Here is a 13,257-nt window from a genome sequence, read left to right on the forward strand (position 1 = left end):
TTTATGCTCGCAGGGCTGCTGCTCTCATATTCGTGCTTTGGGTGTCGTGATAATTCCTGCCCATGTGGCAAATCTAATACTAATTGCTGCTAGTTTGCACAATAAAATACACTACTAAACAGCGAAATAACAGCGATAGGAGGACCAGGAGCAGTAAGTTTATGTGTTCGTCATGGCCAGAGCAAAGGGACTTCACAACATTCTGAGATAATACAACTTGTCAATCGGAATGATAAGAAACCCCATCCCAAGAATTTGCAACAAAAATAAAAATGAGAGCAGCCCTTCTCCTTTCATGATACCCATCCATTGGTCACACACAACACAATACAACATTCCTCCACATCACAAGCACAGAAAAACCGTATATATTGATAGGCTCCCAGCATATTCAGCAGCGCTCGTGAGTAATTTCTCTGGGGCGGCACATGATCTACTAGAGTTATCCCCGCTTACAGTCCTCCACGGCAAAATCGCATTCGACAGGATATGGGGTCAGGCTATATATCCAAAGTTCAAAAGGAAAATATATATCACCACTTCTCTCCTTTTAGCAAACGCTCGGATGACCATTTATTTAAGGCAGGGCTCGACAAAACCGACAGGCCAGTGCAACTGCTGAATTACCACCATTATCCCCCATAGCTCAAAACGAATTTTGTATTCTATCGCTAACCTTCAGTCACCAGGAAAAACCTATATCTCAGAAGACACGTTAACCACGCCACGGCACAGCACAGCACCCTTGAACTTTGAAGAAAATTAATTTGCAGCTTCAAAGAAGAGCACTTGAGGTTGTAAATGACCTTTCTCACACATAATGACCACATCAGCCCAGCTACCAATAACCTACACAAACAAGGAACAAACATAAGATGATTTTTCTTTAGTAGGTAGGGTACAAGAAACAGGAAGGGGGGTTTGCTTCAGTGGATAGGTTTATATATCTTGTTACCTTAACAGTCTGGTCATCATACATGACCCAGTGCTCATCCTCGAAAGCAAAGCAATGATAATGCTGCCCATAGTAACAAACCTGCATGTGTAAGAAATATCAAAATACAACTCGCATTAGATGCTTTAACTGATACGTTTCAATACTCTTGAATTACTGGATTTTAGTATAACTTGCAGAAATACAGCGATAGTTCATGCTGCTATAATTGTGTGCCTCGATACAATGATTTAGAGAAGCAAATACCAGTTTCTATTCAAAATCTAACTTGAAAGAAAAGACGCTACGTCATACCACAAAATGCAGAATAACAAGTCTAGACAAGCATGTCAGTATATGATACATGTAGCATTTGGCTACTGCAGGTAACATAACACACAAACACATGACATTGCACTACCTCCTGTGATTCACAGGAACTGATTTGCAAAATGTTAGTTTTTTAGCAGTAGCGGCAGCATATTATAGCTACTTAAGTGGTTCATACCAAGTATACTGGCTCTACTGCAATACAAAGGAATCCCAGCAGAATATGTTCACTGCTTGCTCTTTGTACTGAGGTATAACTTAGCCTAACCAATACAGCTGCAGTCATATCATCGGGATTGTTCGAGCGCAACTCAGCAATACGTAATAGCACATTCGCATATGATACAGCAAGCTCTGAGGATGAAATATTAGCTACCCAAACATATTTACGATTTTTGTAACTTAAGTCCATCCTGTAGTGTATAGTGCAAAGTACAACAGGAACACTAGAGATCTTTTAGAGCTGCGTGTCTAACTTGCACCATAAGCAGAACACATTTACTGCAGGTTTAAGGAAGCAGCAATTAACAGTACCATCAGATGTTCATTCAAAATGGGAAAGAACATAACAGGTACTCGTAGCCATACCACTGACACCAGAAAATGTTTGCTTCCTTGATCTAGACCACGGTAGAAAACACTGATGTCTATCTCAGTTGAAATACCAGCCAAGGTTGCAGCTATGTCACCAACACTTTCTTTGCTGTTCTGCCATCCCAAAACTAAAAAGGAAAAATTGATGGGTAAGAGATCCGAGTCAATAGATGATTTCATCGAACACAGGACATGCAAGAACTTACGCACATGCACACTCACACATAAGTGAATAGCAAATGTAGAGGATATGCGAGAAAAGGATTTAGTAGAGGTTCCTTTATGAGATTGTAAACTAAATAGTGAAGCAGGCAATCCTACACTGCTAAAATGCATTTTAAGAGAGTATTACACATCATCTTTTAGAAAGACTGGAATAAAAATGAATAATTGCATGTAAATGTATGTTTTACATGCGAAAAGAGAAAGAAGATTACCAACTGTAAAAACATGAGGGGAACTAGAAAGAATGTGGTGTATATGATTTGGTTTTCCGCAACCGCCAACATCAGGATCACAAGCTAGCTGATCATTCATTATCACAGTCTTCAAAAGATCATCAAATGGATCTGGACACATCATCTGTAGCATGGAAGAAAATAAAAGTTTCAATCAAAGCATATCAAAAACCACAGAATACAGAGCAGACCTAATATAGCCCCCTCATCTCTTTCCCAAGCTCAATTTGCTGCCCTAAAACACCACAACCTTTACTTAACGGCAGCTTTGCTGCTTAACATGGCCACCAATTGCCAATGTTTTATGAGAGCTCGATCTTGCCTAACCCTCCTACTTGATCCAAAGAATGGCCACTATGCTACCCGCGGGTGGCATGAATTCTCACCTCAGTCCAGATTTTTTATACAGAGGTTGTACTCTAATTTCTTGACCATGGGACCCAATGCCAGCAAGGATCTAGTCAATGCTATGTGGGACTAAAGTATGGATTGTTTTGCACCAGGACATTCTGAAGGGTTATGACTTATGACACATGAAAGACCTAAAGTACGCAACTTGAAGTTCTTCACCATTAAACTTGAGAAAGAGTTGAGGGGCATAAACTGGACCCGTTCAGCCAGAAAATAAGGGGACACGAGAATAACAAGCATGAGATTCAACATAAGGAAAACAGCTAACCTTTGCAGTTCGAAGTGAACTCGCATTGATATTGTGGAAGAATGAAGTATACTTAAGTCGTCTAGACTCTAATCCGCAACTGTGGCAGTTCATCCGCTCATAGACATCCATTCCAAAAAGGCAATGTGCAATGCAAAAATCGCTTGCACAGTCCCACGAGCCGATAGAATTGCTCTCATGAGATTTAGCATGGCAGTCAGCCTGAGAAGTGTACGACTTATGCAAGCACTCAAAGATGACACCCAATACCTCAGATGCATCATTCATTTGTCCCTGCAATAAAAATATATAATACAATGGTCAGACAATAGTGATAATCTCAGATTAACAAAAGAGCCATTTTATATATCATTTGGATAACAAAATTATATAGAAATGTGCCCAGCACACCTAGCCATGGGATAACAGACAGAAATATACCTCCTGAAAGAACCTGTTGTTAGGATAGGATTTGCTCAAAGCTATCCTCAAAGAAGTAGGCGCAACGGCTTCTCCTTGCCCCTCAGATGCTTTGCTCAAGTCAACGAATATATTATATAATGCACAGACAGCACAAGGATCCTCAATATGCTTATGCAGTGATGATGTTTTAAGGAACTCGTGTCGAAACCGCTTCAAATGCCATAATGACTGCAGATGGAGGAACATTATGTGAAAAAACAAAGCACACTTGCATAAGCTTCACAAGTCTTGACATTTACCTGGATAATCACATTCAGGAAACAGTTGTATTCTCCAGCAGCATTTTTAAGGCCAGCCCCATACACTTCTTTCCCATTTGAAGCGCCTGCTGCATCATCATTAGTGGAAGAATAAGTTTAAGGTAGAATTCCAAATTACAAACGACCAACATAACAGACATAAATGATCATATTAGCAGGGTGCAGGGACTACAGAGAATTAATATCAGAGCGTCGTGTTTATAGGATGAAACTGATCATGTAAATCATCATGTAGTAGCACCAGCATGCAATCTAGAAATCTAAAATGATAATGAAGCCGCAGGAAAATGACAAAAGGCACACTTCTAAGTCCTAACAAAACATAGATCCTTCAAAATTGCAGCTTTTATACGTAACATTTAATACATAGCCTTGCAAAATTACAGATCTTATCAGCTTTGCATTTGAATCCTACTCCCTCCGTTCCTAAATATAAGTCTTTTAGAGATTTCAATATTGACTACATACGGATGTGTAGACATAGTTTAGAGTGTTGATTCACTCATTTTGCTCCGTATGTAATCCATATTGAAATCTCTAAAAAGACTTATATTTAGGAACGGAGGGAGTACAATTCTGCATCTCACAAATCATCGAAGTTGCGTCAGTGCTAAAGTCAAACTAGATGTCACCATACAAATGCTCCAATTCAAATCAAACAGTTGATACAAGGAAAGAATGTTCCATGTAATCTAAATCACAACTACGCATCTGTAGCAATTAAAGAACGCCTTAAAACAATATAAGAGCTTATTAATGATGCTAACTAGTTGTGGAAGAGATATATCCATGGGCTTTCAAGGCCCAAGACAAGAGATTGTGAAGAGAGAAAGAAAACAGCAGTTGAAGAACAGCATTGATGTACCAAGGCTTTGGTGCACTGCTTTTCTAAGGTCTTCTTCAAACCTTTTGTCAGAATCATCCTCGATACATACAATTGCAGGTGAGATTGCCCCCTTGTCAGCTGGACATGAAAGGAAAGGCCAATGAGGAAATTTTTGACATACTATGCATATATAACAAGTTTGCATTTCAGAAAAAATACAATATATAATGCAAGGACAGAGCACAAAATTGGAAAGTAATATGCAGAAGCAGGATGTGGCTTTAGTGAACAAGATACAGGTGGGCGGTGGCTTGGTCAAGGACACGTACGTCAATAACTAATCCTCCATCCTGTTAACAAATGCTGGTTTGGATTATGTGCGCTCAAACATTGCTTAAAGAAGACTTTGTGAAGATAGGTCCATAACTCCATATGCACCCCTTCGTGCGTTTCTATATTTAAACAGATCAGAAAATCCGTAGCACTACCAAAATGTTGATCGGTTTAACAGAAGTTTGCCGGTTTGGATTATGTGCACTCAAACATTGCTTAAGGATGACTTTGTGAAGATAGGTGCATATAAAGACATTTTCGGAAGTCCATAGTACTACAAAGTATTAATGTAGACACATATACAAAGTTAATCCATAGCACTACCAAGATGTTAATCAGTTTAACAGAAGTATGCCGGTTTAGATTATGTGCACTTGAACATTGCTTAAAGAAGACTTTGTGAAGATAGGTGCATATAAAGACATTTTCAGAAGTCCATAGTACTACAAAGTACTCCCTCCATCCCATAATGTAGAATGTTTTTCGACACTAGTGTAGTGTCAAAAAACGTCCTACATTATGGGACGGAGGGAGTATTAATGTAGACACATATACAAAGTTTCATGAAAAACATAATCATACGAGTACTGTGCCAAAAAGTAGAGATATCAAGTTATATAACAAAGAGATGTCCATATCCTTTTGCTTTTGTACAAAACACATATGATCATGTTTTTTATCAAAAACACTGTAGGTGCCTAAACTAATATCATGGGTTCATTCTCACCTCTGCCAAACTTCTCCTGTCAGTACCACTTTGGATATTAAGATCAGACGCATGAAAATGATGAGTCGATTTGTCTCCAGAAAATGTACCGGTCTTATAATTCTAGTACGTTTCATAAATGCGTTCCAACAGATACAACCGGTAAAAAATGCAGTTAAACACTGATGGCGTGCAAAAATGGCATGTTTGTATGAACTGGGGGTACAGATGATAAGGGGAAGCAAACCATGCATGACCATTCTCTAATGATTAAGTAACACGAGAACATGGTGCTTCAATCTGTTTAAAGACTTCACAAACTTTTAGGTGTACTCAGGAACGAATTTTTCATGGTAGGTAGAGCAAGAAAACATTCCACGAATTAGTTTTGAGTTTAAATGATAAATACTCCAGCACTGCTTGAAAGTAGAACGACATATACCTTCCTCAGCTTTGTTGGCATTCCATGGATCATCCGAAGAAAGCACAGGTGGCAACTCATTTTGTTTTCCATCCTGATAACTGTTACTAGAAAAGTCAGCTACTTTGCCAGAACTGCTCCATCTTGGAGCTGTTGTACCATTTTGACGACTAGATGCACTATCATCACCATTATGAACAGCACCTGGCATATATGCAACAACAAACATAAAATAGTTGGACAACAGTTACCAAGGGAATTAAAACAAAAGGAGAAATTTGGACAAGACATAGCCAACAACCTTGGATGTATTTCTTATGTGGTTGGCTAGTACTGCTCTTAGGCCTTTGGATAAGAGGATTAGTTGAAAGTTTTGTATTCTGAGCATATTTCCCAACTCCGTTCATTTTCAGTGCTGGCTTAGTGAAGTCCATATTGCTGCTGGATAATGCATGAGCTCCCGGAGAGCGCAGTCCATTCGGCTTCTCCCTGCGGTTGTTCTCAGTCTTTTGTGGCAGGTCCACACCACAAAAATCAGAACTAGAATTCTTTTCCCGCGAGGGAACTTTAGGAAAGCGAAAATCACCAAACTTTATCCCTTCAAGATAAGCAGGTGAGAAATTATTGGGTGCACTTTGATGGTTATCCTGATGCACGTTTGAATTTACATCAGTTGAATAACCATTTGTCCAATTATCAGGAGCTGACGAAGTACTTCTGGACTGTTCGGCAAGATGTTTCTGCTTTGCCTCCTCCTCTATCCGCCTTTGGTACTCCAAAGTTTCCTCCAGTTTTCTTTCCTCTGCTTCAAGTTGTACTCTATGCCTATGCTCTTCCTCTTGTTCATTTGAGTACTCATCACTTAGTGAAAGTTTGCCGTCGAAGTCATCACAATCAACAAGAGTCTGACTGCAGATTTAACATGATCAGATAAATTAAAGACATACACACATGAATGTCCTAAGCCAAAAGAAACATGATGATGTTGAAAACCATGATTCAATTGCTGACTATTTTTGTTCAGACTGATCATGCTAAAAAGCGAAGAGAACTATTCAATCCTCACAATTTGTTTAACCACTATCTACCCTAAAGAGCTCTAATAATGAAAGGAGTGTGCCAACTACAAAAAGATATGGAAAACAATGCACAACGTCGGGTGAGGTTTACATGATTCAGCAGCTCTACAAACAGAAAGTTTACGAGATCAGTAGATCTTGGTAATTCATTCTGCAGATACCTTTTCTCAAGTAAATTATGCAGAAAACCTGTTATATAATCAACTCTGACATGGATTTAAACTAGTAGTGCTGAGTAACTACAAATATGCACAGGACAAAAAAAAGCACTGCAAGCATTTCACTGGACAAGTCCTCTGGCAACTGAAGGATGCTACACATATCAGAACATGGAGGGTACAAGCATTACTTACGCTTGCTCTGATGTTTCCTCATCTGCACTGTCCTGGCGAACAATGTATTGATCACTCCAGCTCAAATCCTAGAAAGTAATAAAGCAAGAAACAAAATTCAGTTGTGTACAAAAGCAGAGCATACAATATGATCATACTCATAACTACCTTCAGATCCTTATATCTCCGAGAATCCTTCATTCTCTTCTTGTCCTTTGATTTCTCATGAGATGGTTTTTTATCACCCCCTTTGTTTGCATTCTTCTCAGCGTCTAAAGCAAGTTCAGCCAGAAAGGCGTCTCTTGCTGCATCAGATCTCTCTCTAGCATCCTTGTCCGCGAGCTCTTCCAAATGGTTCTAGATTACCACACAATAACCATAGTTAAGAAATGAACAAGACCACAAAGCAATAAAACAATCAGGTGTACAGGGATGCAGTATACAAACTCGCAAGAAGGATTTCAGGAGGGGGAGAAGAATTGATCGATAGTCAACGAAAGCAGCAGGTTCAAGCTTGAGATCCAGTTGCTGCATCAGAGCTACACTTCGCATAATCCTAGCGTCTATCTTGCCAAGCTGCAAGTGGAACAGTTAAGAGAACAGATACCATTGTTGCATATTGAAGATTATATAATTTCTACTGATAAATGCAGTGCCGGAACACTAACCTCCGTAGCTACGTGTTCCTTCATCCTCAAAACAATCGTCGGCACTATTGAATCGCTTGGGTGCATAAAGTCATGCAACCTCCAATCATCTATTGCTGCCCCATCAAAGTCACACTGGCGCGAGGTCATCCCAGAAAAACCTTCATCATAACCAAAGTGTGAGGTGCGAACTTCCTTCAAGATATTTGAGATTGCATCGTACTCAGAGCTGCGAAATCTGGTCTCCAACAACTCCTCCTGACGGTTCCTCAGGAGATCCTCGTATCCTTGATATGAATACCGCCCCCCACGGTCCCTTAGCCGTTGCTCCTCCTGTATAATATTGTTCACAGCAAGCACACCCTCCTCAGTGTTCAATTGTTCATGCTTCATTTCACAGAAGTTTTTCAAGGCAGATGCCTCCTTGTCGATCATATCAAGAATCTGCATCCCCTGACTTGTCCTATCAACAAGCATACAGTTCCACTCTGACAGCTGCTCTCCTATTGGAGGAGATCCAGCATACAGCCACGAAAGAAATTCATCAGTATCAACATTCTCAGGACCAGACTTCGACTTCCCACAAAATACCCGGCCATCAAGGATCAGTGATGATGAAACAGAATCCAGCGTAACACCCTCCAGGATAGTGTTATTTTTGGGGAAACAATCTCCATCACCTAGTTCGCCATCCTTCTCTGAGGACCTACTAAGTCCACAGGACTGCATTAGGTCCTGCAAGAACTTGAGAACCTTTTTCAGTGATGAGGCATCCAAGAAGCAAATGCAGAGCGGCGACTCGTCAATCGAGTGATTAAGCAACAATGACCCAGAAGGCATCCCTCTAAGTTCGTCCATGGCAAAATGTATCACCCTGCTCAGATGGTTCATTGAAATGTTTTTGTGCTTCACAAGGATTTGGAACAACGAGTGGATCCTCTCCAGAATCTTCGCTCTTTCATCATCATCAGACAGCGGCCACTTCCGGGCACCTTCCCTCATTACCACTCCAAAACCATCACACTCCTCATTGTGTGGCGAGGCTGAGGATTCTGACGTGTCCGACTTGTCCTTGATACTCCAATTATCGGACGACATTGAATCTTTGTCCCTGTCTTGGCCGATGTTGTCCGCTTGCTCATCCTCAAGCGCTTTGAGTGCCGCAGAAACATCCACCGGCCTCCAGCTCGAACCAATGAGCATTGCTGCCCAGTCAGCATCAATCTCCTGTGGCAACATAGCCTGCACTTGACGTGGTAGTGCACTCACATGCTCCCGCAATGAATGTGCCACGTCTGGGTAGCGCTCCTCACAGATGCCACATAACCAGAACTCCCAACACCCATGTGAAGTGGCGAACTCTACCACCTCATCAAGCACAGCAGGTGCCGCAGCGGCAACATCTTTGTCCTTATGAGTTTTGTAGTACGCCTTGAGCTCAGAAATGCTAGTTTTCAGTAAGGCCAGCCTCTGGTCGACAGGCAGAGCGGCCCAGAACGCACGCACCTGATTCCTTTGGTCGGATGCTGATGAGGCTGCTGCCTTTTTGGACCCTCCCTTTCTCCGATCAGCACGATGGCCAGCCGCGGTGGACTGAGATGATGACGAGGGGGGCTCATCTCCCTGCTGTGACTGTGGTGGTGAGGAGGAGAGAGCGGCAGCGGCATTGTTCTGCTGCTGCTGCTGCTCCAGCAGCCTGAGAGCAGCGACCTGCACCTCGATCTCCTTGCGGCGCTCCTCGACGGTCTTGGTAGCCTTCTTGATCTCGTTGGGGCGTCGCGGGGCTGGGGCCGCGGGCAGGAGCTGGAGCTCCAAGGGGTCATCTGCCAGGCGGAAGAAGCCGAGCTTGTCATCGGAGCCGCCGAGGTTCTTGACCCAGGTGGATATGGATGCGAGATTGGCCTTCTGGACGAGGTTGCGGAGCTCGGCCCGGAGCTGGTCGGGGTCGGGGGCGGGCAGCCTGAGCGAGTGGGGCTCCGGGTCGGAGGGGTCGTCGATCCTGAGCCCGCGCTCGCACTCGGCGATGACCTCCTCGTAGGCGCGGTTGTCGCTGGCGGCCTCGTAGAGGAGGAGGGCGCGGAAGTGGGCGAGCTCGAGGGAGTCGGGCGCGAGGTCGACGGCGCGGCGCGCGGCGAGGAGGGCGGCCTGGTGGTGGCGCGCGCGGGCGGCGGGGTCGGTGAGGACGGCGGCGGCGCGGGAGTGGACGGTGCCGTGGGCGCGGAGGAGGAGCGGCGACCCGTCGCCGTGGCGGGCGAGGGCCTCCTTCATGAGGCGCAGCGCCTTGGGCTGGTTGCCCCGCTGGAGGCAGGCGAGGGCCTTGTCGCACTCGGCCCGCACGGCGGCGGGGTCGGGCCCCGCCTGGGCGGCGCCCGCCGGCGCATCGGCGAGGCGGAGGAGGGCGCCGGCGGGCGGATGCGGGGGCGCAGTAGGGTTTGGTGGGGGGCTGCGCTTCTTTCGGCCCATCGGGGGGAATGAGATTTGGGCGAAGCGTTGTGCGGGTGTGCGGGGCAATATATGCCTATCGGAAATGAAAAGAAAATGATGGACGCCGGAGGAGGATTTCCCATCCCCCCCTCTGGCTCTCTCCCTCTCTCTGTGGGCCTCCACCACCTAACGCGCCGGTAGGGAGGAGTGCGGATCGGGGAGACGGGCGGGGGTAGATGGATGGGATGGGATGGGACGGGGCCGGGGGAGGGAGTCGTACGCGACGCTGCCTGCGCTCGTGTCAGCGTCACGCGCCTTTCTCCTCTCGGCTGCGCTTGCTTGTCCGTCCCCGTCTCCCTCTCCCACCGTCACCGACGAGACGGTTGCGGGCATGACGAATCCTCCCAAATTCTCATGCCAGGTTTAGATGGTTTTTCCATCTCCGGCAGGTCCTTGGAGCATAAGGTTTGCTGCAATTTCTACTGCATCTTTTTCTTTTCTTGATTGATTGAAATGTGATGGCAATCTCCGCACGGATGTGCATGAGATTTCTTTCTAGGCGCGTGCATTTATTTTGCTTATTATTGGTTTGGAATGGCCTATCACGCTTGCCGCACCATGTGTACACTTGCTGACTTGCTGTTGTTGAAAAAATATTGTTAGTGCTAACGTCCAATGTGATAGTTCAACACTGCGTATGATCAATCTATCTATTTGACATGAACACGAGTGAATGACTGTTACACGGAGCCATTGATTGCACCACACCACAGTGTGTGTGTGTGTGTGTGTTTTTACTTGAGCAATGAATCTGAAAACACATAGATAGATCTATTTTTGATTCATTGGTGCATGAGATTAAGCTCTTGAGGGAACTACGCGAGACCTTTGTTACCCACATCAAGGATAGTCAAAATAGTGCAAGTGACTTTTTAGCAAAGTTTGCTAGAAGTGAGGAAAAAACAGTTGTGTGGTTGAACTCTGTGTTGGGATATCCTCCTCATGTGGATTGTGAGGAGATGACCACTTAAAGGCCTTCTAGGCAGCCCAAAGAGGTGCAGAAACCCACTACCCATTAGGGTTATGACCTAGGGCCATTTTGGACTTTGCACATGAGTGGATGGGGATGCTTTACCCTCCATCCAGCAGCCACCACCAAGTGTGAAGAAAATCAGTTCATCCTTCAAGAGAGAAGAAGAGAGAAAACCAAGAGAGCAAGGGAAGAAGAGGAAGATTGAAGGAAGAAGCAAAGGGAGCTTCTCCCCAAGGTTGTGATGGTCCAGATCCACTACATTGCCTCCTTCAATCTTCAGTTCCACCATTTTTGGTGAGATTGTTCCAATCCCTAGTTCTTGAGCCCCAAATCTCGTTGTGTTCATTCAAGATTCAAAAATCTTGATGTATGAGATCCTCTAGTGCTGTCTAGAGAAGAACTTGTTGTATCCCACATTTGATAATAGTGGAAGAGGATTTGGGTGGCTTCGGCCCGTGTTTTTTCCCCTTAAGTTGAGGGGTTTTCCATGTAAAATCTGGTGTCTCTTTGTTGATGCTTGGTGCTGTCCAGAAATTTGGTTGTATGCAACGCCTGGTGTGTGGTAACCTCTTTGGCTAGTTGGTAACCATGTAGAACCGTTATGAAGTGTGGTACTGCTTATCTGCAATATGCCCTTAAGTAGTTGATCCTCTGTTTATACTCTGCTCTGCTTATGATGTGTGCTACATGGTTGTGCCGAAGTGTGTTGGTAACCTCACCAACTAGCCAAAGAGGTTACCACATACTTTGTTGATGCTTGGTGCTGTCCAGAAATTTACTCCTATCACAAGACACTAGGCTGAGGAGTGTCTTGCCTGCTGCTTAACATTTTCTGCCTCCATATATGCTGTTGCATATGTTTTCCTTCCATGCTAAGCAACGATCCTTAAATTAGTACATGATGTGGTGCTAAGATTACTTGTTTCCGCTGCAGTTTTCAGTTAACCACAAGTGCATTTGTGTACTAATTCCCAACACTCTGGTCTGTCAGAAGTTTTCAAACTCTATAATTCAGAGTGTAATGTTGCTACTAATTGATCAATACAATTTTCACCCGTAGAAAAAAAACACTTTATTAACTTATTAAGATGTTTTCATGATGCAATAATGTCTGATCTATCAGCCTTTTTTTAGTGGCGTCTGGTCTATTAGCTTCTACTTCCATGCTTCTGTTCTCGTGGACAACCTCCATTGATGTAAACAATTGCATGTGTCTCTTAATCTCATGGACGATAGCAGCTAAGTTTCCCGAGTATCCCTCCTTCATATGACTAACCGTGGCAAAGCAAAGCAGTGGCTATGAAAGCGGTATTGCATGCAAGATCACTAGCTAAGTGATAACCCTTCATCTGTAGCATTGCCTCAAGTACTTTTGGATCAATCAGGCAGGTCGTGATTTTAGCTAAGTGATAAGCCTTCATCTGTAGCATTGTTGTTGTTGTTGTTGTTGTTGTTGTTTTGGCAAACTCCGTATACAATGTATAGAAGAATACTAGTAAAATGAAAATAAGAAATGAAGATGAGTGATCATCCTACATGAAACCAGGTTAAAAAAATTAAACATTTTGCCGGAGACTCCATTTAGGAGGGTTGAAGAGGTGCATAATCCTAGAGGTTGATTTGATCTGATAACTACACAAGTCATTATTGGCATGTGAAGGATGATCCTGCGCTCAATAGTGGGAGGAGCTTTTTCAAAATCAAGTTGTAAGGCAAGGATTTCTCATTTAAATTGGTGG

At 43.7% G+C, this 13,257-nt stretch overlaps 1 protein-coding gene across 2 annotated transcripts; it reads right to left on the bottom strand.

The window, feature by feature from the left end:
* Positions 1-267: 267 nt before the first annotated feature.
* LOC147976589 (uncharacterized) lies at positions 268-10,561 on the bottom strand. 2 transcript variants are annotated; one of them, XM_087518907.1, is made up of 14 exons: positions 8,083-10,561; positions 7,862-7,990; positions 7,583-7,771; positions 7,436-7,503; positions 6,305-6,912; positions 6,025-6,207; positions 4,583-4,681; positions 3,697-3,782; positions 3,416-3,625; positions 2,996-3,268; positions 2,296-2,440; positions 1,853-1,986; positions 956-1,036; positions 268-849 (listed from the first exon to the last, which is right to left on the bottom strand). In XM_087518907.1, exons 1-14 carry the CDS (start codon positions 10,522-10,524, stop codon positions 763-765), a joined length of 4,734 nt encoding a protein of 1,577 aa, XP_087375033.1. In that variant the 5' UTR covers positions 10,525-10,561; the 3' UTR covers positions 268-762. The 2 variants fall into 2 exon arrangements, with proteins under 2 accessions (XP_087375033.1, XP_087375032.1); XM_087518906.1 differs by having other exon boundaries at positions 3,697-3,785.
* Between the last annotated feature and the right edge of the window lie 2,696 nt (positions 10,562-13,257).

The sequence above is a fragment of the Triticum urartu genome, chromosome 4A (assembly GCF_056163025.1).
Source record: "Triticum urartu cultivar PI428250 chromosome 4A, HENAU_Tu73, whole genome shotgun sequence".
In the NCBI taxonomy this organism is placed as follows: Eukaryota; Viridiplantae; Streptophyta; class Magnoliopsida; order Poales; family Poaceae; genus Triticum; species Triticum urartu.

Bases quoted from the DNA above. Each gene is read 5' to 3' on its own strand.
- LOC147976589 (XM_087518906.1), bottom strand. From the start codon at position 10,524: ATGGGCCGAAAGAAGCGCAGCCCCCCACCAAACCCTACTGCGCCCCCG. The intron at 2,441-2,995 runs GTTAGCTGTTTT...TCCATGCTACAG, and splicing joins GTTCACTTCGAACTGCAAAG to ATGATGTGTCCAGATCCATT. The intron at 1,037-1,852 runs GTATGGCTACGA...TTACACATGCAG, and splicing joins AACATTTTCTGGTGTCAGTG to GTTTGTTACTATGGGCAGCA.